The sequence below is a fragment of the Trematomus bernacchii genome, unplaced genomic scaffold (assembly GCF_902827165.1).
Source record: "Trematomus bernacchii unplaced genomic scaffold, fTreBer1.1, whole genome shotgun sequence".
Taxonomy (NCBI): domain Eukaryota; kingdom Metazoa; phylum Chordata; class Actinopteri; order Perciformes; family Nototheniidae; genus Trematomus; species Trematomus bernacchii.
In genome coordinates, this window is record NW_022987644.1 from 172,894 (window position 1) to 200,076 (window position 27,183).

At 37.8% G+C, this 27,183-nt stretch overlaps 1 protein-coding gene across 5 annotated transcripts in view; it reads left to right on the forward strand.

The window, feature by feature from the left end:
• The window catches only part of ldb2a (LIM domain binding 2a), a 106,206-nt gene that overhangs the window by 70,731 nt on the left and 8,292 nt on the right, over window positions 1–27,183 (forward strand). Inside the window, exons 4-8 of one of the 5 annotated variants that reach the window (XM_034133754.1) lie at window positions 7,039–7,161; window positions 14,070–14,153; window positions 20,475–20,601; window positions 24,077–24,130; window positions 25,404–25,549. In XM_034133754.1, coding sequence (XP_033989645.1) covers window positions 7,039–7,161; window positions 14,070–14,153; window positions 20,475–20,601; window positions 24,077–24,130; window positions 25,404–25,549 — 534 coding nt within the window. The remainder of the gene's footprint in view (window positions 1–7,038; window positions 7,162–14,069; window positions 14,154–20,474; window positions 20,602–24,076; window positions 24,131–25,403; window positions 25,550–27,183) is intronic. The other 4 variants (XM_034133756.1, XM_034133755.1, XM_034133758.1 and 1 more) reach the window with 4 other exon arrangements.

Here is a 27,183-nt window from a genome sequence, read left to right on the forward strand (position 1 = left end):
GTAGTTTCCTAAATATTTCTTGCATATATTAAATACTCTAACATACTTGTTCTTAGAATCGAGGAAAATAAATCATATGTATGGTCAAATTGCAGCTCTTTATGTGAATTTCCTTATTAATTATGTATGTTTGTGCATGTGTGTATAACTGGCCTGTGTATTGTATTTGACGTAGTTCATAAAATAACAGCAGAGGGGAAATGTTATTGATAATTTAATGTAATCTTTTTCTTCTTCTTCTTCTTAGTCTCCTTTTAAAATACTAGTCAACCCTAATAGCTAGCTACTTAAACATCATAGAAGTAACTGAATAAATAAATACTGTACCTTAACATTACAGTGCAGCTTATTAGTTTGATTGATATTACATTTACAGCATGTGTTACTGAATGTAAATAGGATCAGAGTAAAGGCTCGACAAGCTGCTGACATCCCTTTTAAAACTGCAAATTAATTTACGACCCCCTGTAACTTTAAGTAGCACAAAGCTTCATGTTGTTGTATACTCACTGTCACCAGGCTGTATCGTTATGATCATGTTAAGAGAGGAGACCTTGACTGAGTAACGGTCTCTCTTTTCCTTTCATTATTCAATTATGTTGTGTTGCCTTATCCCAATATGTTTCATCATCTCATGGTTTGATTTCATTTGAACTACAATGACATGCATTTGTCTTTTTGTATTGTTTGTTTTGTGATTGAATTTAGAAAAATAACTGAATTTGTCTTCTTGTATTGTTTCTGTTGTTTCTTATGAAGGTCTATAACCATAAAGTAGCTGCCGTTCTTATTCATCTGTACAGACAGGAGTTCCTCACTTCTATATTTGATTTGATTTGCATATTTACATGTCTGACAGATGTGCTTTTGATTATGCACTGCTGTTTATTTTAAGAAGAAACATTGAGAGACAGAGAGAGGTCTTAATACCCAATCAATCTAACAAACTAGTGATGCTGAAGTTACTGTATGTAGCATGCATCTTAATGGCAAGCTTAATAGATCCTGCTGTATACCAAGACACCATATTTGTCCTAAAAAAACATGTTGCTTAATTTAAAAGTTAATTTGAGCTCCTGATTTAGCAGCACTGCTTTTGCATTGATTGTCCTGTGGAGGGAAAGTATTCGATAACAGCATCAACACTCCTCTTGATGCGTTTGCACGAACTCAACAGAGGCTGCAACTAGTGATTATTTTCATTATTGATTAATTTATCAATCGTTTAGTCTGTAAAATGTCAGAAAATATAAAAAACAACGGTTCCAAATTGCTTGTTTTGTCCCAAATCAAACGATATTTAAATAACTATCATAGAAATCTAAGACACTCACACAAATATTCATATGTGAGGAGCTGAAACCATTGATTTGTCCTTAAAAAAAACAATTAATGGTTAGCAAAATGGCGTTTGATTACATTTATCGTGACTAATTGATTATTCGACTAATCTCATAAGCTGTGAACTCAACATATCGACAGTAACACACTCTGATTATTTGCCTATTTACCATAAATGTGCTATAATCTTCCAGTCAGTGATACTGAAGGTGCTGTTGAGGTGCAGAACAGTAAAGCCTGTCAGTCGCTATAATTGAGCATATTTAGTCAACTTCGATCCTATTCATATTCAGCAGAAGCGGTTATGAGTGCTCATAATAATCGATGTAATGACCTTCAGCTTCTCTCTTGTTAATTGATTGTCATGTTTGGGTACAGTATTGAACAGTGTCTCAGCAGCAGGACGCTGTTATTCTTTCGCTGCTCGTTTGAGACGGAGATCAACTGATCTCAGCCCCGTTGTGTGGAAGATTTACGACCCTGCTCTTAAATCAATGGGGACTCTCTGTGAGGGGCTTTACCGTTTAATGGACCACTTTTTAAATCAGGCGGGTTTTCCTCCTTTTAGTTTTCATAAGGGAACACTATTAAGCTAAAAAAATAAATGTAAACCAATTCTCTCTCTGTATGCAAAAATAAATAGCTTTATGTGATTTAAGTCTGGATAATGGCTGCTTCGGTTGCATTTGTGGTTACTCTGCACCAGTGCCACTTTGACAAATTCCTGCACATTTCATGCACTTGGCAATTAAAGCGATTTTTATTCTGGTTTAGTTTCAGCTGGTTTTCCCATTTATTAAGCGGTTACAGAGAAGCAGAAATCGTGCGGAGAGAAGTAAGAGCAATAGTGGAGGCAATGCTTAAGACACAGTTGGCACTATAGAAAAATAAATCAATAGTGCAGCTTTGTTTCTCTGTAGGCACCTGAAAGCATCTGCAGACATTGGCTGACTAGCAAACACAATTCAACTTACTTCAATGCCGGTGGCTAAAAATCATACATCTTCAAAAAGTACACTTTCAGGATGTAAAGAAGCACTTATTTCTTCTAACTAGTTGGTCTTTTAATAAGTGGTAGCAGCCCAAAGGGCATTAAACTCATAATGACCACGATGCCTTTCATTTCAAAGGAAGGAAAGAAAAACACCAAAGTCAGAGTTGTTTTTTTCATACCTTTCAACAGCAATTTGAGTACAAGTGGATTAATTATTATATTCCTTTTTATAATTCACTATGGGCTGAACAACCCGGGGCTTAAGTGTTTATTATGTTGGACTCAAAACTTCAAAACTATGCATATATGTTTATTAAACCAACATACTGTAAGTTTTCTTAATTTTACTAAAAGGATAAGCACTTAGCCTTCTGATGAAAGAAAGTTCATGTTAGTCATTGTACGACTTAATATCTCATTAGTATGCCAAAACAATGACTTCGTATCTCAAAATAATCACGTAGTTTTTTAAATAATGACATAGTATCTTAAAATAATGACTAAGTATATCAGAATAATGACTTAGTATCTCCAAGTTATCACATAGTATACCAAAACAATGACTTAGTATCTCAACATAATGACGCAGTTTTTAAAATAATGACATAGTATCTTAAAATAATGACTAAGTATACTGTATCAGAAAAATGACTTAGTATCTCCAAGTTATCATATAGTATCTCAACATAATGACTTAGTATCTCAAAATAGTGACTTAGGACATTGAAATATTGACTTGGGATCTCAAAATAATGAGGTAGTTTTTTAAATAATGACATAGTATCTTAAAATAATGACTAAGTATATCAGAATAATGACTTAGTATCTCCAAGTTATCACATAGTATCTCAAAACAATGACGTAGTATCTCAAAATAGTGACTTAGGACATTGAAATATTGACTTAGGATCTCAAAATAATGAGGTAGTTTTTGAAATAATGAGGTATTTCTTTTAATAATGACTTAGTATACCAAAACAATGACTTAGTATCTCCAAATAATGACGCAGTTTTGAAAATAATGACATAGTATCTTAACATAATGACTAAGTATATCAGAAAAATGACTTAGTATCTCCAAGTTATCGTATCTCAAAACAATGACTTAGTATCTCAAAATAGTGACATAGGACATTGAAATATTGACTTGGGATCTCAAAATAATGAGGTCGTTTTTGAAATAATGAGGTATTTTGACTTTTTGACAAGTAATGACTTAGTACCTTAAAACAATTATGTATTTTTAAAAATTATGACATAGTATCTTAAAATAATGACAACAAGTTATCATATAGTATCTCAAAAACAATTACTTATATGAAGGTTCCTAATTGTTTTTGCTTTTCTTTCTTAATCTTAATGTTCATATTTGTCTTGAATCAACAAATCACACTTAGATGTCTTGAGAACATACATTTTTAAAGTTTTGTTGTGGTTTCATGAAGTCATTTTGCATCCTCCCTTTCTCTCTGATCAGCTGGTGGACAAACTGCTGTTGGACTGAGACTAAAATATGAGAAAAATAACATAAAGACTATTTTCAGCGTCCATTAAACACCAAGGATTATTTTTCAAACATTGTTTTAGTTTAATCCACACTTATCTAGCTTAGACAAACCACATTATCCGACCACGCAGATGCCAGATGTGTTTGCACAAAAAAACCAGCTCTGAATTGTCGGTGAAGTGTTGATTTCCAACATGCAATACAACTAGTTTCAGAAGAAGGGGAAAACACTTGCAGTAAAGTCAAGACTCTCTCCACCAGAACATGGAAAAGACAAGAAATGAATAAAACACAGCAAGGAAGAAAAATCTGCAATATTCACATTACAATACAATATAAATAAATCACGTAAATTCAGCTGTGCAACTGTTGCAGCCATGATGTGAATAAAGATATGAGCACAACTAATACAATCTACTATATATATAATGTATTAAAGTACACAAGTGTTATATAAATACGATCTTTAAAAGTAAATTATGTAGTAATAATACGTTATTTAAGCCATTTTACTTTACTGTACAGTGTTGAGTACAGTATGTTATTGCTAGATGTTTTTCCCATAGTAATCACAGCCATAAATGTATACATTCAATATACATTTTTAATATTTTTAATTAGCCTATCATCCATCCTTACTATGGCATTTGCCACTTGATTGACGTACAGGTAAGCCAGTCTGAGTTGTATTGTGCCAGACGGCTTCATGCAGTTATGAGGGGGCCTCACCTCCTCATCTGAAGCGCAAATGTGGCGCACTATTATGCGCTTATGCAAATATTGTAAGCGCGCCACAGTTTTTATCTGCCGTTTAGTCCACTAGCCCCCCCCCCCTGCGACACAGATTGGGCTGGGGCGGCCCTGTAGGTAGATCATTTGGCTTGGTCATTTTAAAAGTAGCTCCAAAGCTGAAAAAGTGTGGGCACCCCTGGTGTAGACAATAGTCGTGTGCAAACTAAATGTGTAATTACGTCTATCAAAAGTTGCTGTTGTTCTTTAAAAAGCTGCAACTAGTGACAATACATGTTCTTCTCTGTAAAGTGTCGGATAATAGTGAACAATATGTATCTACATTTTTTAAGTCCAAGGGGATTTCGTTAAATATCTTGTCTCTTCAGTCCAAAATATATTTATTTCAGTCGTATAAAGACAGAGAAAAGCAGTAATTCTCAATTATTGCGAGGCTAAAAACAGCATTTTCTGTTGTTTTGTTTGCATCAAAATCACTTTCACTAATAATCAATGTTCAATATCGTTACTTGTTTATAAACCTATGGATACAGTAAGTCCACTAATTGTTGCAGCTTTAATTCTTCAAACATTTTAAACACTCAGCTTAAAACTAGTCGTCAGAATATGGAACAAATGTTTACTTTTGTATAATCTCTGCTCTGCACAAAGAGTGAGAACGTTACACAGGATCCACATTTCAGTCAGGAGCTCAGGGTTTTTTGGAGCCTCTATTTATATATATTTGTGTGTGTTTGTGTGTGTGTGTGTTGGAGTTATCGCTGTAGCACGTGATCAGGAGGGGGGAAAGAGTGGGAAAGAGGGTGAGGAGGAGTGTATGGGGGGGGTTGTTGGGGGTGCAATATGGCCGCTAGCCTCTTTCTTGCTGATCCTCAGGAGACCATCTGCGCTGGGGGCATTGATTAGAGTGTGTCTGGTGGGATTACATCTTTGCGGTTGCCATGCCAACTAATCAGCTGATATTTTTTTTCTACCCCCCTCTTCTCGCCGTCTCTCTCCTCTCTCTCGCTGGTTGTCACAGCAACGGAATATGGGAGAAGCGTAAGGGCCCTGAATTCAGCTAAAGGGGCGAAAAAATGTTTTTTTTTACTCTCTCTCCCTCTCTCCCTCTCTCCCTCTCTGTCTCTCTGTCTCTCCCTTCCTAATTGGCAAGTCTCTCTGACCTGCCAAGTTCTTTTGTCTCTGGTGTAAACACACCCCTCTCCAGATTACATTTATTTTCACATTTTTAGAAATAGCTGGATGGTTTGTGAGAGGCCCAAGGACAGATGCTCTGAATGAGGCAAGCAAGCAGGAGTAAATATTGGGAGCATAATAGCTCGACAGAGTCCTTGAACAATTTCCAAAAACGGAGACGAAAAAAAACCCTTCCATCATTTTTTTTAATCAAAATCACACCCGACCAACAAACACTGATTCCTTCTTTCATCTAAATCCAAATCAGCGGACGGCAGCTCGTTATAGATTACTTCAAGAAGTGATGTAAAGTAGAAAATGTAAAGTAACTGATGGATGGATTTATGTTATTTAATGGAAAATATTTATTATCTTGCTGTTTTCGTTTATATTAAATGAATCGTTATTCAATAATTAATTATTTTAGTAATTCACAGTAATTCTGTATGCTTTATTTTGAAAGCTATTATCGGCACCGGTTGATTGTGTCACCTTGATTATGTATATATCGGACACAGGTTGTGGTGGGATTGGCGCACCAGCATATGTTTTTCTACCAGGCTACACTACAGGACAAACAACAGGTTTAACCATTGTTCTGTATGATATTGGATAATCCCAAATAAACAAACCAAACAACGTTCTTGCCTGGACATTGGATCATTTCCCCCAGTTTTATTAGGATTCAACTTCCTGTTATATTTCTTTAAAAGGTCACCTATTATGCAAAATCCACTTCTTCATGTCTCTTCTACATCAACATGTGTCCCCTCTGTGTAAAGAGATTCTGAAAATTTCAGGAACAAAGATTCTCTCTCTTTTTGTCCTGATCCATTTATATAAAAACCTGTCTGAAAATCAGCTGATCAGATTTTGACCACTTTGTGATGTCATAACAAATATTTGTCTTGTGTAACCATTAGCCAATCACCAACCAAGGTAACCCCCCCCCCCCCCCCCACCTTATCACCTGAATCTCCTCCTAGAGCACCATAGTGTTCTTTTTAACCAAATATCTCTCAGAGGGGCGTGGGGAGGGGCTCCTTATTTTCATCTAAAGTAACAGACAGAGAATCAGCACTTTGGAAACAGGGCTGAAACAGAGGGGATTATGGGTAATGCTGCAATGATCTGTTTGGTGTTTGGAGCCAAACACTTCAGAGACATATATATCTGAGACCTGTAATATATTGATGAAAAACAGTATAATAGGGGACCTTTAAGTCTTCGCCCCTACAGTAACGCTAACTAATGTGATCTGTGGTTCCAGGTCTGTACGGAGGGCCGTTTGATACTGGAGTTCGCCTTCGATGATCTGATGAGGATCAAGACGTGGCACTTCACCATCCGGCAGTACCGAGAGCTCATCCCCCGCAGCATCCTGGCCATGCACGTGAGTGTGACATCATCAACACGCGACAATATAGGTGTCACTTTTTGGACTCCTAACGAGGGTCTGTGCACTCTGCCGGGAATCTTTTAGAAGCTATTCACGAGCCATATGAAATGTAAACGCCGACAAAGCAATTTGGAGGGATTTTTGCAAACCAATTTATTTGCAGACATCAAAGGCCACGAGGATAAAAAAAGGCCGTTGTCTGAAAAAAGGAAAGAGAGAGATAGAGAGAGAAAACAAGGTCGAATGAATAATCTGCTTAATTCCACCAAGCGTAACACACATTTAGTCACTGGAGCTGCGGAGGGAAGCTGGAGCAGAAGGTCTTCTTTCAAATTAAGTTATAGGGAAATAACACTATTTGTGTATAAGGAAAAACAAGACTGTTATTTTGTCAATACCATATATCAATAAGGCTAGGATAATGTAAATAACATTAACAACTTTCTGGTTAATGCAATACAATTCAACAGCAGCACAAATTGCACAAAATTGAGCATTAAAGTTCAAATAATGAACATGTTTTTTGTAGTTTAGCTAAGTGTGATCCCATTGATATAAAACGGTGCAACACTCATTTTAATCCCCATCAGACATGTTTCTCTTTGTCGTCAATTTTTCTCAGGAGCCTGACTCGGTTTTATAGTAAAGTTATGAAAGTAATCTCACTACTGTTTGTGGGGCATGCTAACATTTCTGCATCAACGCTTCACTCAAGCCTGATTTGAATGCTGTTTTGTTCACTTAAAGTGGACCTATCATGCTATATTTGAATAATATAGTGTAGGACCATACCTATATAAGGCATATTTATACTTTTTTTTTTCAAAATACCAAACAGATCATGCATTTTAGCCATGCCTCATTTTGCTCAATTTGACAATTTATAGCTCTGTTTTTGCAAGGGCTAATTCTGTGAGCAACAGCACCACCTAGAGGCCTGGCATATGTACTACAGCGTCTCCAGCGCTTTCAAACGGCAATGGCCGTGGTTGTCTCCTGATTGGTGGAGTTGGCCCAATAGCCGTAGCGCCACTGTCCTGACGTCAGGAAAGTGTTCAAATCTGGATCAGTTTTTATCAGATCCGTTGCAGCCCCTTTTTTAGAGATTTGGGTATGGAGGAAAATAGAGAGGGTTGTGTTTTCTGACACTTGGTGAGTTCCCTGGAACACCGGGGACACATATTCATGTATAAAAGACGTACAAAAGTGCATTTTGCATGATAGGTCCCCTTTAAAGAGTAAATATATAAATAAATGCACCTGCAGTATGTTTGATTATAATCTTTAATAGTTCTCCCATGCCTAATGAGTATATCAACTTCAAATGAACCAATGTTATGTTTATTAAGGGAGATTTTCCTCCATATGTCAAAAGAGAATAATCCCTTTTAACCCTTGAGGTGAAATTCAGAAGTATTTTCTTTTTTATAAACTTGTAGAAACATAATTTTAAACCAACTTTGTATTAACTTTAGTTCAAAAGAAGGATATTCTCTACTGGTCAAAACCTACCATACTGTAGCAAGACGATAGAAAAATGCATATTTATTTTGCTTCTGTGATTTCCATGATATTCGTGTTTAATGAGTTTTGCTGAAGGGAGCCTGAGATCTCCGTTGCAAATAACTGCTGCTCTGTAATTGTTGTGCATATGACAATACATAACTTCAAACTTAATTAGACCAGCTGTCTCCCTTCATATATCGTTCAACTTAACTTAAAATAAAAAGAACATCCATTAAATTGATTGTGGAAACTAACATATTTAAGAGTCTGCAGGGTTCGCTTCCTAAGAAGTGATGAATTTGATAGGTATTAGGAGATTTACTCGAAGAGTGTCTCAATATCGTCATAAATTAAAGCCTCAAGGGAAAGATATTGATGCAGCATGAGAGAGAAGAGAGAACACTCTTCTTCCTTTAAATCATTAAACTTTTCAACTCACATCTGTTTGTGATGACGCCTCCTCTCTTATCCTAAATGTAATGTCATGTTTGAAACATTAACATAAACACTGTCTGAATGACAAAAAGCCATTACTTTAGAACATAGATGAAGCCAGAAATGTTAGAAATATCTTGTTTTAAAAGGGCTTTCATCACAATCACAATCAGAAACAGGTTTATTTCCAGGTGGGATTACACATACGAGGAATTTGAATACCCTACAGCAGCGGTTTTCAAAGTGTGAGGCGCGCCTCCCCTGGGGGGCGCCAGAGAGCTTCAGGGGAGGCGCAGCGTGAGAAAAAAATAAAGAGAAACAATGAAATCTAGCTCGTTAACTTCAGCTAACTTTATGCGAGCGGCAACATGGATCGATTTTTAGTGAAGTTACCTAAAGTGAGAGAGGAGACAGCGTCTGGCCACCCCAGTTGGCAGCTTTGTTTTGAAATAAAAGTTGTGGCTCATCGGACATTTATCAGAGAAAATCCCTGATGTCCGAGTGCAAGTGAATGCAGCACAAGACGCGAGCCTTGTAACCCTGGCGCGAGCGAGGAAATGTGATTGGCGGCGATTTCATTTGAACGGGCGGCAGAAAACGAGAAGCATTCGGACCCAAGTACACGGAAGGAATAAGGTATTTGCGGTCTACAATGACAGAGAAGAGACTGTCAAGTTTGGCTGTGCTCAGCATTGAATCAAAACGCACTAAAGCTTTGGATGTTAATACGTTTGTGAGGCGTTTTGCTGAACAAGATGGTAATCGCCGCATTCAGCTGTAATAGGCATGCCAACTTGATGCTCTGCTCACGGATGACTCGAGCATTAAAAACTGTTAAGATGATGACCTTACGTGTGTACATATATTTTTTTCTTTGTGGGGGTCTGCCCTGAGAAAGTCAAATAAGATGGTGTGTAAAACTACACTGCCCAGACAAAAATAAGTAACCACTTTGATTTAACTAGGCCAGTAGGTAAGGGCATTCCACTGGATAATAATACCCCTGCATTATAGCAACAACAATAATAATAATAATAATAGCAATAATAATTGGGAGGGGGGGCGCGGCTGTTCTTATATTCTCTGAGGGGAGGCTCACCTTCCCACACTTTGAAAACCCCTGCCCTACAGTAAAGACACTTTACAGCAAATACAACAGCACAGTTTGTGCAGAATATCAGTATGAGAAAACGAATATAATATAACAGTATTTACATTGCAATAGAATGGAATGGAAGGAATACAATATGGAATAACAATCTGCATTAATACAAAATATTGTTGTACATTGTGTGCATTCATGTAATGCATAGAGTCTACATAAGAAAAATACATAAAAAAGCCCTTTACTGTACAATGCTCTTACATTGGTTTTCTGTTTAAATAATACCTTTTCTATACAGTTCCATACGATCGATGAGAAAAACACATTTTATTCAGAGTATTTTCCATTTACCCCTGTGGACCCCAAAGTGGAGGCTTCGTCGGTATAGCTGTCTTTTTTCTTGGGCCATACCTTCATATGAATTTCACTCACCAATAAATTGGCCCCTGTGGGTATTCACACTAATTCCTGGAGAGTGGGATATTGTCCTGGCCAGATCTGCAGTGATTTGTGTGCGCGAGTCTTTTGATCGTAGCCCGGACTAATGAAAGCAGATCCGCACACGAGGGACTCAGAACAGGAAGGTTGAAACGGCAGATAGCAGTTATTAACTTTGAAATGCTCACTTTTGATGTGAAGTGATCAACTAGTGCTCTTTTTTAAAAAGTCAATCAAGAGGGAACCTGCCTGGAAATAGGAAGAAAAGTTAGTTTTTTATAAGTTTATGAAGAAACAGCCTCTATTTGATATCATAGATTATTAATGTATTTCTGATTTTATGTAAAGCGTCTTTGAGCATTAGGAAAAGCGCTATAAAAATCCCATTTATCATATATGCTAGAAGTGAGTTCAGGAATGGAAATTGTACCAAAAATGTATAATCTTAGAGAAGTAGAAGCACACAGCTTTCAAACAAAGTACAAGAACGTCGTTTACATTTCTACCCACTGTAAAAAATGTACACAAGGAATTAGGATGAGAGGACAGTTTGTTTTTGCACTTCCTGTAACGCCCACTAGATGCTGACTTCAGAAACTCATCTGTATTGATGTCAGAAACAAAATTGCCAATCGATGTTTGTTTAATAATACTGCATTGTGCTTTTATTCAATATATAAAGACATAGGGAATTCTTTAACTGAAGTGAAAGAAGCACAATATGCATTAAAAAGAGCATTATATATAATATATTAAAGGGAAAATGTACTCAAAGTATCAGAAGTAAGTATTTGTTATGCTCACTAACAGCCTTTGTGAGGATTATATTGTTGTATTATTGTATTGATATCACTGATGCATTCATATGGAAACAGCATTGTATTGCTTTATTGTATACAGGGTCACGCTGTAGCTGATTTAACTAGTTGGATACAACTCTAACAATGGTTCATATTTACAGTATAATATATTAATATAAGATCATGATGATTTTTTTAAGTATGTAAACCTTAAATAGCTAAATATGTAACTATCCAATAAAGGTTGAATTTTATTTCTTTATCATCTTCTGACATATTCAGGACTAATTAGTTGTATTATTGAATTATTTAGTCTAATAATTGTTTCTCTTTTTTCATGTGCCTTTTTTCATGTGCCTTATCTCTTAGTTAAAAACACATCTTAAAGTTAGTATACACTGTCATAAAAGAGTACTTCAAAATTGTACTTAAAGCATGGTAAATAGCAGTGGCGAACTGTGTCTATCACAACTGGACCTTCTGTAGACAGACCCCCCCCCCCCGCCATTATAATGTCCGTCTTTTCACTGAATTGTCGTCTTGAAAAGGGTACTCACTCACAACAATTCTGCAACAACATCATCTTCACCTGTTGCACTTGCCATTTCAACGTTAAAGACAATAAAACGGCATATGAATTGCTTCGTCGCATTCATCTAGATCCTCTGTCTCGACTCGAGCCTGTGAACTAGCGGGCCTAATACCCTGGAACCCAGGGAAACTCTGAAAGAATACGCCCATTGGCTACAAATCAATATATGATTGGTTGATCAAACTGTCAATCCAAACGTACGCTCTCATTCAGTGCAACGGCCAGGGCATTCTATGAAGGATATAGAATACCTTGGTTGAAGGATATTCTACCCAGAGACCCAGAACAAGATCTGATTGGTTGCTTTCTTTACTAACACAAAACCACTGAAATGCGTAGTGCATGGACCGAGAAGGACAAACAAATCAACGTAACACTGTCATATTACAGATCAACAAGACAGATACGATTCTCATTTATTCATTTTATATACATTTTATTTATATAATTAAATCGATGTTTTGTTTGTTTTATCTGAGTGTTCCAGGGTATTCTCTGAATACCTTGAAGGCCCTGACGGTTTGCCACTGGTAAATAGTTATATTTTTCTCTATTTAAGCTGCGATTCGTATTCTTAAACTGACTTTGTTTTCTTTTTTCAATTGCCTTATCTCTTAAAAATATGCTAAATAAAGGTTGCCATATTTCCCTCTTAAATGTAGTATACAGTATCATAAAAAGTACCTCAAAATCTCACTCTTAGCACATTAAAGTATCTAGTTACATTGCAGTACTCCTGATCATCCAGCCTTCATCAGGTTTTCATCAGAACTTCCTCCCTGTTTAAACATCTCTTTGGCAGAGTGCCATGCATCTTAACTCCTGAGTGGGTTTCTGCAGAGTTTCTTCTGGTTGTTTTGCAGTGTTTGGCCTCTTGAACTGAGAGTCTGTTTTGGTCCCTGCACCATATGTGCCAGCGTATTTTTCTCGTGTTCCTCCACAAATTGTTGATCCATGGCTGCACCAGTGCTGCCAAAGCCAATTCCTTATCAGTGCATTTAGACTAATTCCACTTGATGAGTAAAGTAATTCAGATTCTGATCCGCCACCGGCCAATAATGCACACTAATTCAATTCTCCCGTCACTCACGTGGCTCTGCTGACGGAGGAACTCTTCCCTCTTGACTTTTTCTCTGCACAGCGATGCGACTGGAGATAGAATTATGCATTTTTCATGAGGCGGTGGATGCAAGTGTGCTTCTCCTCAGTCTGCACTGTGTTTTCCTCCGTCAATACCTGCAACCTTTTATGATTCCAACACTCAAACAAACAAGTTATATAAAACGTACTTTATTTCAATCAGACCTCATCGTATAATGGCCATTTTTTTTTGCTTTGTTGTTATGTTGCATATATTTCTCACTCCTACACTTTCTGTATAATCACAGGGTTTCCAAGAAGTTCATATTTGGCAATCAGTTGATTTATTCAGTCAGTTCTTTATATTGTACTCTATATGAATGATGCATCCGCCTGCTGTCACATCAGAAAAGGGAAGATACATAAAATAAAAAAGTTTGCAGGCTTTTCCAACTTAAACTCAAACTAATTTCCTCTGCTGTCTCCTCACAAAAAGCACAACATATACAATGAAAGTGTTTTTGATCTGCATGTTTTGGCAGTAACATATTAAACTAATTGTCCCTGCTGCCAGGATATTTATATACATACACTGAGCAACTTCATTAAATCCAGCAAAGATACAAAATTGAAAGATATGTGGGAATTTAAATGGAATGACACAATAATATTGATTAATTAGCCTCACAGTTTGACAATAGTGTGAAATGAGGGTCTGAAATACTTCCATTGAGCGTCACAGCAGCCACAACAACGTTCAGCAGTTTATGACTCGAGGGTGTGAACGTGTTGAATGCGCATTATCTGATGAACGCCAATTAGCCTAATTGTCTGAAGATAATTAGTTTATTTCTAGTCGGTTGAACGCAAACATAGCAAAGTAAAGATGTGGGGAAATAATACAGCTTGTATTTCAATGTTTTATTTCTCTGCTTGCTGACTTCAGGCACAAGACCCTCAGGTGATGGAACAACTGTCCAAAAACATCACTCGCATGGGCCTGACCAACTTCACCCTCAACTACCTCAGGGTAAGGACTCTGTGTCTGTGTGTCTGTGTGTGTCTGTGTGTCTGTGTGTCTGTGTGTCTGTGTGTCTGTGTGTCTGTGTGTCTGTGTGTCTGTGTGTCTGTGTGTCTGTGTCTGTCTGTCTGTCTGTCTGTGTGTCTGTGTGTGTCTGTCTGTGTGTGTGTCTGTCTGTCTGTCTGTCTGTCTGTGTGTCTGTGTCTGTCTGTCTGTGTGTCTGTGTGTCTGTCTGTGTGTCTGTGTCTGTCTGTCTGTGTGTCTGTCTGTCTGTCTGTCTGTCTGTGTGTCTGTGTGTCTGTCTGTCTGTCTGTCTGTCTGTCTGTCTGTCTGTCTGTCTGTCTGTGTGTGTGTGTGTGTGTGTGTGTGTCTGTCTGTCTGTCTGTCTGTCTGTCTGTCTGTCTGTCTGTGTGTCTGTGTCTGTCTGTGTGTCTGTCTGTGTGTGTGTCTGTCTGTGTGTGTGTGTGTGTGTGTCTGTGTGTCTGTCTGTCTGTCTGTCTGTCTGTCTGTCTGTCTGTCTGTGTCTATGATTGTCATCCTGCTTTCTCATCTCCTCACACTTGTATACACACAGAGGAACAATTCTTGTCCATTTTTAAATGAAGTGATTCATGTTTATCATACTTTTTAACAACATCTCTTACACTTATGTGTCTAGACGGCATAAAGATGTTTGTATAATGTATTATGTTCATCGTTTGTCATATTTAATATGTTCCTTGGCTTTACAACCTTGACTCTGTAGTAAATCTGTAAGATTGTATTTCATTTACATGTATATTAAGTGTTAGAATAATATCGTTTTTTTTTTTTAAAGCTCTGCACTTTTACATTCTCTTGTTAACATTTGAGTTATTTAAGGCCATATCGTGGCTGTAAATGTTATTATTTTCCAGTCTTACTGCAACGGAAAGCCGGTATTAATGTGCTGAACAGGCTTTATGACTCACGGTCGTTTGAAACCCGAGTGTATAATTTCAAAAGTGCGTTGCATCAAAACAAAAATATATAAGCACTTCTTTACTCTCAGCATATACGTGTTTTCGTACCTGAGCGAAGCAATATCATTTACGGTAATAGGAAGTATAAGCCGGCTGAATACATTAGTGGTTATTTCACAGGGTTTTGTTTGTGTTTCTCGACGCCACAGTTGACTGACAGCTACGATTTCCAAATGGGAGAACAAGAGCGAGCGGGCGAGAGATGGGGAGAATTAATTGGATACAGAAAATTAGCATAACATTAATGAACGCTCCCTGTTGAGACTCATAATTGTGAAATGGCGCGCGAATCAGGGAACGGCACCTCGGCTGCTTATAAAAAAGCTGAAGAAAGACACAGAGAGGGAGAGGAGGCAGGGTGGCTGTTTTTGTTTTCCTATAACAATGATTTTCCATACAGAACGCAAACTGTAATGCGGCTGAAAGAGAAAACACATAATTCAAGTATCTGTAATTACACACTGAAAGATTTGGCTTCTGTTCATTCTTTATTTTGTTGTGATTCTGATGGGCAATGCTTAGCAGACTCAAACAATGAAACAACCTTTTTTTTCTGTTTGCTAACAACATGCGTTTTATGATTTGAGACTAAATATTACCAGCCTTTGCAAAATTGTTAGTAGTCGAAAAACGGCTCGCATTACCTCAGTGGTCTGAAACCTGAAATATTTCACATCATTTTTTGTGTTTTTTGACATTTAAGGAGCTTTCCCAGAGCACAATATGTTTGTCTTTTGTATTTTTTTCCCATAAACATTCATCTTACAGTAACGAAGAATTAAACTTAAACAGCTTTTTTATCATTCCACTACGAAGACTAAGTCACTAGTTCATCCAATCCAATCCAACTTTATTCATATAGCACATATAAAAACAACAGAGTTGACCAAAGTGCTTTACATCTTATACATTTACATAAATATATAAAAAATACGGGTGACTGTGGCTGCGAGGGAGTGCGGTCGTCTTTCAACCAGAAGGTTGTTGGTTAGATCCCAGCCCGTGCAGCCAACATGTCGATGTATCCTTGGGCAAGATACTGAACCCTGAGTTGCTCCCGATGGCATGGCCAACGGTGTGTGAATGTGTATGAATGTTAGTTCCTAGAGTGAGGTACACTGCTCTGTATGAATGGGTGTGAATGGGTGAATGACAGTATGTAAAGCGCTTTGAGGGGTCGTAGAGACTGGATAAAGCGCTATATAAGTACAGTCCATTTACCAAAAGCAGCATAAATACATTTAGACAAAACCGATAGGACAAAAATAAACTAATGTAAAAGCACGAGACAATACAACCATCCTTATAGCCACAGATTGAAAACCCTCATACATGATGTAAAAACATTTTAAAACACAACAAAATAGAAAATAGAGCAATGTTATGAAGTGTATTCAAATTGACTTTATGCATTTGAGTTTACGAAGACTGTCAAGAAGACAGACGTGAGAATTGAAGGCTCCTTAAGGATTATAAATCCTGTGAAGCAGTGGTTTCCAACCTTTTGGGGCTTTTTGTGACCCTTAAAACAAATCATTGTTCACTGCCCTCCCATCATTGATTTCACATGGATACTATTTTGAGGCTTGGAAGAGATAAGACTTCACAATATTTCAAAAGAAGCGAGCAAAGTCTGACTAACTCGAATATGTTTTAGCCCCAAAATCATCCTAACCCCAGATTAGGAGCCACTTATAATCAGCCACTGTTATTCATTATATCACAAAGTTTGCATATTCATTTTAACCCCACGTTTTTTTTCGAAAATATTTCAAGTTTTATTTTTTAAATGTTCCAATGTAATGTCAAACACTATAAGAGTTTTTTTCTTGTACATTTTGGATACTATTTTAGACTGAAAGAGATACATCTGCACACTATTTCAAAAGAATGAAGCAAAGCCTGACTAAGGTGCATATCTTTTAGCCCAAAAATCATCACAATCCACGGATAGGGAACCACTGATTAGCAGCCTCTGTTATTCATCATATCATAATAATGTTATCATATTTTCCCCTAATCTTATCCAAGGTATTCAAAGTAAACTACACCCTTTCCTCACATTAAAGTGACAGTAGCATGTCTCTGGAAAAGGCCTTCCCCAGCATTTATCAGTCCCTCCAAGAGAGACTGACGGTTTCCTGGCTCAGGGGTTACAACCAGCCTCTCTCTCACAAACACACACTCTAGATTTTTTTCATTTGGAGTATTTAAGCCTTTCCATGTATCGGAGCTGCCGGCTTCCTACTATTCAGCCTGAAAATAGCCCTTGTTTTCAGGCTGAGAGCCAGGGCTTGTTGGCTGAGCCGAGGAGGGATATTACTGTGTCAGGAGGGAACTATCAGAGGAGAACATGGGATTAGTCTGCTAGGGATGTTCACTTTACCTCGAGCTGCAAGGCATCAAAACACTGCCTTTTGCCTAACACGGGGAACACACATTACTATGTTTACATGGGGTAATTTGGCGTAAGCAGCCACGGTTATTACAACGACTAGTTTTCAAACCCAGGACTGGTGAACAACCCCTGGTTTGATAATCTATCGCGCTAAAACATTTCTGCTCCTGGTGTTGTCAGGTGATTTGTATAAAAGCCTCCACGCCTGTGTTATACACACAGTAGTAAGGAAATAGATACAGTACATGAAACGTACCCTTGTTTTTTTTCGTTTTTTTTACCTCCAAGTTGCGGTACAGTAGGGCTGCAGACAGGATGTGCATGTTAATTATAATTGACATCAGAAATGTAGGGCTGGTGGGATGTTGAAGGTCAGATGAGATCATGTGAGCATGCAGGGAATGATTAACAGCCTCAATTTTCTCAGTAGCAAGCGTCAAAGTGCCCTTGAGCAAGTTAGTAAAGCCACGTCTGTTATTACTGTATCGTTTTTTACCTTAAATCACACACTGGTTGGGAAACACAAATAGCACGTACTGTACATCCAGGTCAGCTGTATCGCGGCTATAAAGGGTTAAGATTAGTGAACGGAAACGAAAATCTGACATTTAATTTAATATTTTCTTATGTGTTCTCCTTGGTCATTGTCACAGGAGTCTGCTGATTGTCTTTATTCAACATTAGTTTTAGTTTTAAGCATAATCATAAGTGTTTTCTAACCTTAACCAAGAAGTTATAACCTAAACCCTGATCTGTTACTAATCCTATCCAAAACACCATACTTCTTAAGTGTCGCTGTTAAGTCAAAACTACATTTGAACATAAGGGAGTCAGATTTACGCCAACATTACATTACATTACATGTCACTTGTTAGACGCTTTTATCCAAAGCGACTTACATACTCAATACTGTGGGCAATCCCCACAGGAGCAATTTGGGGTGAAGTGTCTTGCCCAGGGACACAACGACATGCTGACTGCAGTGGGGTTTGAACCTGTGACCACCTGATCCCAACACCAACGCACAACCCACTGCACCACACGCCTCCCAACATCTCTGCTTTAATGAGGTTAAGCCTACCTTCTGATTTGATTAGATTAAATAAGATATACTTTTTGTTAAAGCAGCAAAAATACATGAATTAAAAATACAAAAATTAACAAACCAACAGAAGATATAAACCCATCAACAATGAAACATTTTCATAATTTTTTGATTTCTTCTGGTAAATCAACGACTCTGACGTCCGATAATATCTGAACTTTTTCTCTCATACATTTTCCAATTTCCTGGAAATTCATAATTTGTATTCACAGGCGATTCACACGTTCCCAGGCTTCTTAATGTATCTATTTTTGTACAAACAACAGCGTTAATACAGCATTGTTCAAAACCTTGCTCTGTTTATCATAATCTAAAAACTCAGGATGTTGTGAGTGTCAAGAACTGGGAGAAATGGGTAAAGTTGTCGTGTTTTTAAAGATGTAGAAGAACTCACAAAGAAAAATAAAGTTTTATCCTGTTAGAGCATAATTGCCAACCCTCCCGATTTCATTGCCCTCTCCCGGTTTCCTCCCGGGGTCATACTTCTCCCGCATTTCTCCCGATTTCTGACAAAATCAGATTTACTCACGACTGTTTCCACTCGGACTTTAATACAGCTACACCATTGTTTGGTTTCCATGGTAGCGCGTCTCTTTAGCAGCGCGCGCAACCGAAAGTCTGAGAGGGTGAGGAAGATAGTCACAGAAAACAGAACAAGAATCGACAACTCGACCCTCTGCTCACTCCTTTCCTGTAAAATACAGGTCCAGCCCACACATATGCTCCATCAAGGATGGTGCTACAGGCCGCAAGGCATTGCACTTAGAACTACAATAAGCATGTTAACCCCCCCCCGCGGTGGTTTTGAAATGCTCCCGATTTCTGAGGTCTCAAGGTTGGCAAGTATGTGTTAGAGGGAAAAATACGGGCAGGTAGTCTGGACTTTGATCCTAACAATGTTCAACAATAACTCCTAACACTGTCCTCTGACCAACAAGCATTTGGATGGTTTCTGCTATTGAAGAAAGAGGGCGGGGGTGCTGACCTGTAATGTTATCCAGATGTTTTTATCTGATGCATTTAAGACGACAGGCTGACCCCTGGTTCCTCCCTGCTGATCACTAGAGATTTATAGTTTGCTCCACACTGAATATGGTACGATGCTGGAGTTCAGTGTGGGAACAAGAGGATATTCTGTGTCCTCCAAGTGTGTGTTGAAACGTGTTTGTTGCTGTGAGTTGTAAACAGCTTAGCAACGGCTACTCTTATTAAAATGATCCTCCTTCTGTCTAAAGCTTCACAATAACCTGTTTTTCAAAAGTACTTTATTAATAGGGTCTCTGAAAGGTAGATTTACTGCACAATTAATCCTTTTAAGTCAGTGTGTTGGCAATAAATTGAGAAACAATCTTGTTGTTTCTATAGGCGTTGTTTTGCTTCACCTTGATATGATGCTGCAGCAGTGGACAGGAAACTGTTCCCCAATCAAATGTTGAGTTCATCTGCTTTAACATATCCGTAACACATTCCCAAACAACTGCAGGTCCGCTGCAACTCACACTGCTTTTTAAATCAAGGCAAACATGTCTATTTATTGCTGCCTTTTATCAATCAAATAACTATTAATATCTAACACTGTAACTTGTATTACTGTATGTTATACCTTTCTCATTCTAATTTGGTTTCTTTTATTTGTATTATCTTGAATTTGTATGACTTTTAAGTGTTTTGAACCATACTTTTATCATTTGTGTCTGTCGGTCCTTGTCTTAATGCCTTTTTGACTCTAAAGCACTTTGAATGTCCTTGTTGTTAAATGTGCTTTGTAGATAAACATGCCTTGGCTTGCCTTTAACTCGCACTTGTGTTTTTTTGCATCGTGCCAGCAGTTGTGTGTCATCCTGGAGCCCATGCAGGAGCTCATGTCGAGGCACAAGACGTACAACCTCAGCCCCCGTGACTGTCTCAAGACCTGCCTCTTCCAAAAATGGCAGAGAATGGTCGCCCCACCAGGTAAATACCTACTGCTAAAACACACACTGTGCATTCACCTGTTCAAAGCGGCAGATCTGGGTAGCGTGTTACAGTCAAACTCCAAAAATGTGGAGGAAAATTCAAAAAGCTTTTCTGGTTTTCTTCAGATCAATTTGCTTCTCTGAACAAGCTCCAGAAATAATGAGTTGTTGTCGAAAACGGCATCAGAGAAGAAGATCTGGGTTTTTTTTTTTTTAAAAGTCTGACTCAAATATGGACAGCTTTTCTGGTTTTCTCTAAGCAAGGATTTTCAGATAACCCTGGATAAACCTGCTTCTCTGAACAGGCATCAGGAATGGGGAGTTGTCCAAAACGGCATCAAAGAAGCTGATATGTATTGAGTTTTTTATTTTTATCAGACTCAAAAATCTGCACAAAAAATACGAAATGTTCTGGTTTTCTCTCTAAGAATTTCAGACAACTGGATATCCCTACTCCTCTAAACAAGCCCCAGTACTAAGGATGTGTTGTCCATGACGGCAGAAATTCATTTATATTTTCTAAAATGCTGCGTGTATAGTCTTAAGTCATAAATCGTTCCCCTGACTTCCTTTCCTTACGAAAAAAAAACGCTTAAAATTCTGTACCGTCACTTCGTAGGAATACATTTTCTCAGTCTGTGTTTTTTATTGCATCATTTATGTTTCCAAATGTCCCATTATATGTCTTAATCCCTTAAATGTGTTTTGCCTGTCAGGTATATGAAATTAATCAGAATTCGGGGCCGCCTCTTGAATCTGAACCTCTCCAATCTGAACGGTTCTCTCAGCTCTCTATGATTGATGTTTTAGGGCCGGTTTCTGAAAAGTAGGAGGCTTAAATTGGCTGTGAAGCTTAAGCTGGAGAGAAAAGAGTAAGCCAAGTTTTTTTTGTGGACACATCGGGAGTGGCTGCGAATTACAGCAATGCTTAGCGAGGTGTGACGAGATGTCTTTAAAAACCAACACCAGTCAAAAAGCCTTTGACTCAGACCTGTGTAACTTTAATTAAGAGTGCCGGCTTGTAATCAGACTTGTAGATCCAGCTCTCGACCAGCGGCTCCCCGGTGCCCACGCCACTCTTCAAAGAAAAGGAGAAAATACATGGAAAGCATTTTATGAATATAAAATCAGAGGAGGAAAAAGAAAAAGCTCTTGTATTGGTGGTTAATTGTGCCCATGGAAAGAGAGCTTGATATTGAATCCTATATAGGTGATACAGTTTGATTTCCTATATGTCGGATTTAGGGCTGGACAGGATAGTGTGACGCTTTAAAGCAGGGGTGTCAAACTCAAGGCCCGGGGGCCAAATCCGGCCCGCGACTTCATTTTATGTGGCCCCGCAAGAATATAATACGTTTATTATACGGTTACATGCCACTTTACAGAAGCAGGTTGCCCATAAACTACATGTCCCACAATGAATCTCGTTTTGTGACATGCGCACTGAAGAGACTTGCAATTATTTGACTTCTGTTTTCAGACGTAGTTAATTACTAAGTTATTATCCCTTCCGATAATAACCCAATTCAGAGGCAATAATGTAATATAAGACATTATTTTATATATATATATTATATATTTATATATGTATATTTATATAGTTACAACCGGCCCTTTGAGTGCAACCATAATGCTAATGTGGCCCGCGATGAAATTGAGTTTGAGACCCCTGCTTTAAAGCTTAATTTATAACGATGATATCCAAAGTCAAAATCAAAAATTCAAAGCTGCCTTTTTTTCACGTCTATTTATCCAGTTTAAACAAGCCCGTTCTATACAGCTGCAGATATCATTTAGGATTTACTGTTATGAATACTATCATTATACCGTTTTTTGGGGAATTGTATTTCAGTGGTGAATGTGAAGAATAGTTTTTTGACTTGTGTGATCCAAACACTTCTAATAATGAGTGCTATTAAGTCAAAGTGAAAATGTCATGAAAAAAGATTTTCAAAATTCAACTTTTTCTCTAATTAAATATGATGGTGCTAAACCTACTAAACTTTTACTGTGGTCAAAGCAGCACCATTAACACATTTATATATACAAACTATTTCAATTTGATAAACAACTCTATTCCAATTGAGGATTTAGTTCAAGGAGTGTTTAAAGATGGCCAAAATATAACCGTAGTCATTCAAAGCTTTACATTACCTGCCATTACAAAGCATTTAGCTAACGCTTTTAATCCATATCGACTTACAATAAGTGCAATAAACCATAACGATTTAAATTAAGAACAACAAGAACAATGCAGACATATTTACTTCAAACAAGCCAGACCATTGTAACACTGCTGGTGCATAAGTTAAACTATTAAGTGCTACTTTTTATATATAATTGAATAGCCAAGGTACAAGCGAAACAGGCGGGTCTTCAGTTTGCATCGGAAGATTGAAACACCTCATAAGAAGCTTCAAATGTGAAAAAAATACATTTGGTACATCTCAATTGTGATTACTGAATCTAGTTTGATTTAATATGCAGATTTATTCAGACCTATTTGCTTTGATATAGTCTTTTATTTTGGATCCATAAGTTGCTTCCTTGAGACTTATTTTAAATATTAGATAGCAAGTATAGTGCCTTCTTTAAGTCAGACTTCCTCCGTGTGTTTTTCAGGATCATTTCATGTCGCCCGTCATTTTCTCATGAAGTCGAGTCTGAACTTTTCAGTTTAGCTGTATTTGCTGTTTTCCCCCACACTCGTGGCGTGTTGTTCCCCTTTTCCTGCGATTCTTCTTCTGCTTGGAAACTGGTTGGGATTTCTCCAGGAAGGAAGCCACAGGCGCATTTATGCTCTGATAAGTTCTTTTGGTGGAAATGGAAGTGATTTTAGTGCGTCACCGCTTCGAGGAAACCGGTGGATAACAGAAGTGATTGTGTCTGACAATAGGCCCACTTTTTTTGCAAACACGTCTGTCAAAGTCAGGAATCAAAAGAGAAAAGATAGCGATAAAAATCCCCCTCATTGTGTCGCCTAGGATTTATAGTTCTAGTTTTGTTTGTAACTGGTTGTTGTAACTGAATATAAAAGCATCTCCCTTGATGTGATTAGTGAGAACCTCGGTTTTTAATGTTTGAAAATCACAGCAGTGTTTTCTCGTCTCCCTCGAGATGAAAATATATTTTTCTAACAAATGTTTGAAGAATCATGTATTCATAAATGATTCACCACATAGACTATTTTGTAAATACTACGAACACAAAGATCTCTATTTAACCTGTGTCTGTACTTTTTGATAATAATGTTCTCACTTGTGATTTAATTGCACCTTTAGGAATTATGTATAACTCATAATTGGAATAACATCTTTCATCTAAATCATACGTTTCCCCAGTGGTGTTGAGTAGCATCTGCACGGCGTTGCAAGTTCAATTATTTCTCTATATTGTCTTCTCTGGTCTCACCCTGTCCTAAGTTGTTGAAGAGATGATATAATCACCTGAATAAACTTTGGCTCCGGTTTCAGCTGGACACCCACAGAACTTCAAAACGGAAATATTTCCCACAAATCCCAAAAAAGGTATCTTCCCTCTTACATTGTCTGTAGTAAGCAGCTTTTTAAATGCTTACTGGAATGCCACTAACCAAAACATTTTGTTCATCTGCATGTTTGAAAACACCACTCACACCTCTAATGTAACACACACATGTGCCAGATGTATGCACGCAAGTTCATGATTCTCAAACCCTCACTGAGACTTCGATTAGAACAAAAAACCACTCGTGCTCAGCCAATCAAATCTATAATATGTAATGCAACACAAATGTAATAACATGTTCAGAAAGACAAACAGGAATGTTGTTTCTGCCTCAGCAGAGCAGCTTTAATCTGGCTGTTGAGGAACACAATCTGTGCAGTGCTGAAATCATTAAGAGATGTACATTAGGTTGAGCATCAGGGTCCATTGTTAAGCATTTATGCAAATGAAACGTGGGCTTTCTTACTAGTGCATGTGTTGGGAGATGCAACGCTCGTGCTGTTTCACCTCTGAAGAAAACAGAGCATGGATTGTTATAGGCTATCTGTAACCTGTGTGTTTGTGCATGTATGTATACTGAATGTATGTATACTGAATGTTTGCACAGTTTCTGCATGGCTTCGTGTCTCCACTACTGTATGACTTCAACACACACACACACATACACACCTACAGGGTTGGGAGGGTGACCTTAAAAGTGTAATCCGTTAAAATGACTAGCTACCTGATCACTTTATGTTACTTTTGGATAACCTTGATTTCAATTGCCATGCAACTCAGTACAGGAGAGAATAAGTATCAATAAGATGTTTTTATTAAGTGCATTATGTAAGACAACAGAACAATGTGACCTTAGAAAAGAAGAAACCAAGATATTAAGTATCAAAAATGTATCTTATATCTTATGCTAGGCTAACAGAATAGTATAGTTTACAAATGCTGTTTAAGTTGAACACATTAATTAAAAGCAGACACAGTATTTTTCGTTTAATAAATCAGGTGTCCACCTACTGCATTTATGAACAAATGAAAGTAGCCTTAATGAAAGGAGAAAGAAAAATCAGACAGTCTACCTATAATATATATTTCTTTATGATAAAATGCAGTGTAACATTGTTATCCTGCTAGTAATCCCCATTTAAAAAAAATGTACCAGTGATCTGATTACGTATTTTTGTATGTAACTCTAAGGGAATACAGTTACCTTTCTTTTGTATCCAGGTGACATAATCCCGTTTCTTCTTCCCAAGCCTGCACACCTTGTCTCCGTCAGTATGCATTATCTTCTTGGCTTTTGCCTGTTTCTCTTTGCAGGTCGCGCCAAAGCTGAGCCGGCCCGACAGACCACCACGAAGAGGAGGAAACGGAAGAACTCGGCCAGCAGCGCCAACAGCGCCGGCACCACGGCCAGCAAGAAGCGCAGCCCGGCCACCAACTTCAGCCTCTCCAGTCAGGTACCTGTAAGCATCAGATCGGTTTGCCTCTTCTTTTATTTCTCTTCCTACATCCATGTTTGCAGGGTTACACACAGACACGAGGTATTCCTAATGGTATTGCAGCTATTAGGTTTAATTTATTTGCACAAAAGAGAGAAGAAGGGGGGAAAAAAAGGCACCAGGAGGAGAAAAGAAACTCAAATCTGTGCAGAGAGACAAAGAAACCTCCAGGGATTCGAATGAAAACATGTCGCCAGGAAAGACAAAGAGAGAATGAAGGAAATATCATAAAGAGTGACACACACGACATTAAGAATCATCAAAGCGGAACATAGTACAAGAACAGATAATATTATAAACAGGAATTAAAGAAGGTGAATAGAAGTGTCTTTTTGCGACAGCTAGTTTTATATTACTACGTTAAGCTTTTTCATTAGTTTCTAGCAGTTTCTTCCCAAATAATTCACTATATGTATGTTTTAAAAGACCAAGCTGACCCGTTTTCTAAACCTGGTGGATGTACCCTAGAGTTTTTAAATCTCAGGATCAATGTGGGTGGAGAAAGTGACACTTTAAGACACCACTGTTGACCGAGTCACTGATATCACAACTGCCAGAGGACTCGTACTGAAGCAGGAGTTACATTAACTCTGAATATCTGGTACATCTGAATGTAAAGAGACTGGATGAAATTATAGTCTTCCACACATACCCATTGAACTGAACTAATCCAACCCTTAACTGATCACAAAATAATAGGTAATGATATTATAAACAAAGACACATTTCAAAGATATAAACCTTGAAAAACCTTATGAATTTACAACATAAATCCCCACTCTCTGATAAAATGGCTCCTACAAATTGGATAAAGAAAACATGTTCAATGTGACGTAGGAAGTGCTGATATTTTTTGCATTGAGGCAGGACAATTTAGGTTACGATTTGTGCACATGTCTGTTAATATAATAACATTAGCGATAACCAACATACATTTTAAAAGTGTTTATCAAATATTACCTTTGTATGTCCCGTGTACAGTTATTGGAGCAACGTCGTAGTCCTTTTGTCCCTTTTTCAGATTTTCTTTGTTGATGAAAACGCTTCTAAAACATACTACAAACATTAGAAAGTCAATCCTAAATATGAAGATGAGTTAAGGATCCTCTTACAAGCTTTTCACTATAGGTTTCTACATCCAATCTTTCTATTTTAAGGTCATTTTGAAACCCCTTTAATTCAGGACATTCTCCACTAACCACTTCAATTGAACTGCTTGCGCCAACATCCAAGAAAAAAAACAAGTTACAATAGAGAATGACATAAAAATCTATATTAATCTAATACTATCATTGAGATAAAGTAAGAAACTACTGTCCCTGTGACTCTGCATACTGAGTTTCAGGGTCTGAATGTCTGATTCTGCGGCACGTCTCCATAACAGGCCACTTGACACAGTTAGAGGTTAAACAGCCTCTCAAACAGCTGAGTGTTGCTCCACATGTCTCCTCTCCAGGATGCGATGCTGTTGTGAGCGTCTGCACAGGCTCTAGTGTTCTACCTTTTTTCCAAACACCGTTCATTATACACATGCTGTATTATATTTACACTCCTGCATCCAATTTGCTATTCTGGAGCCTCGTCGATGCCGGTGTTTC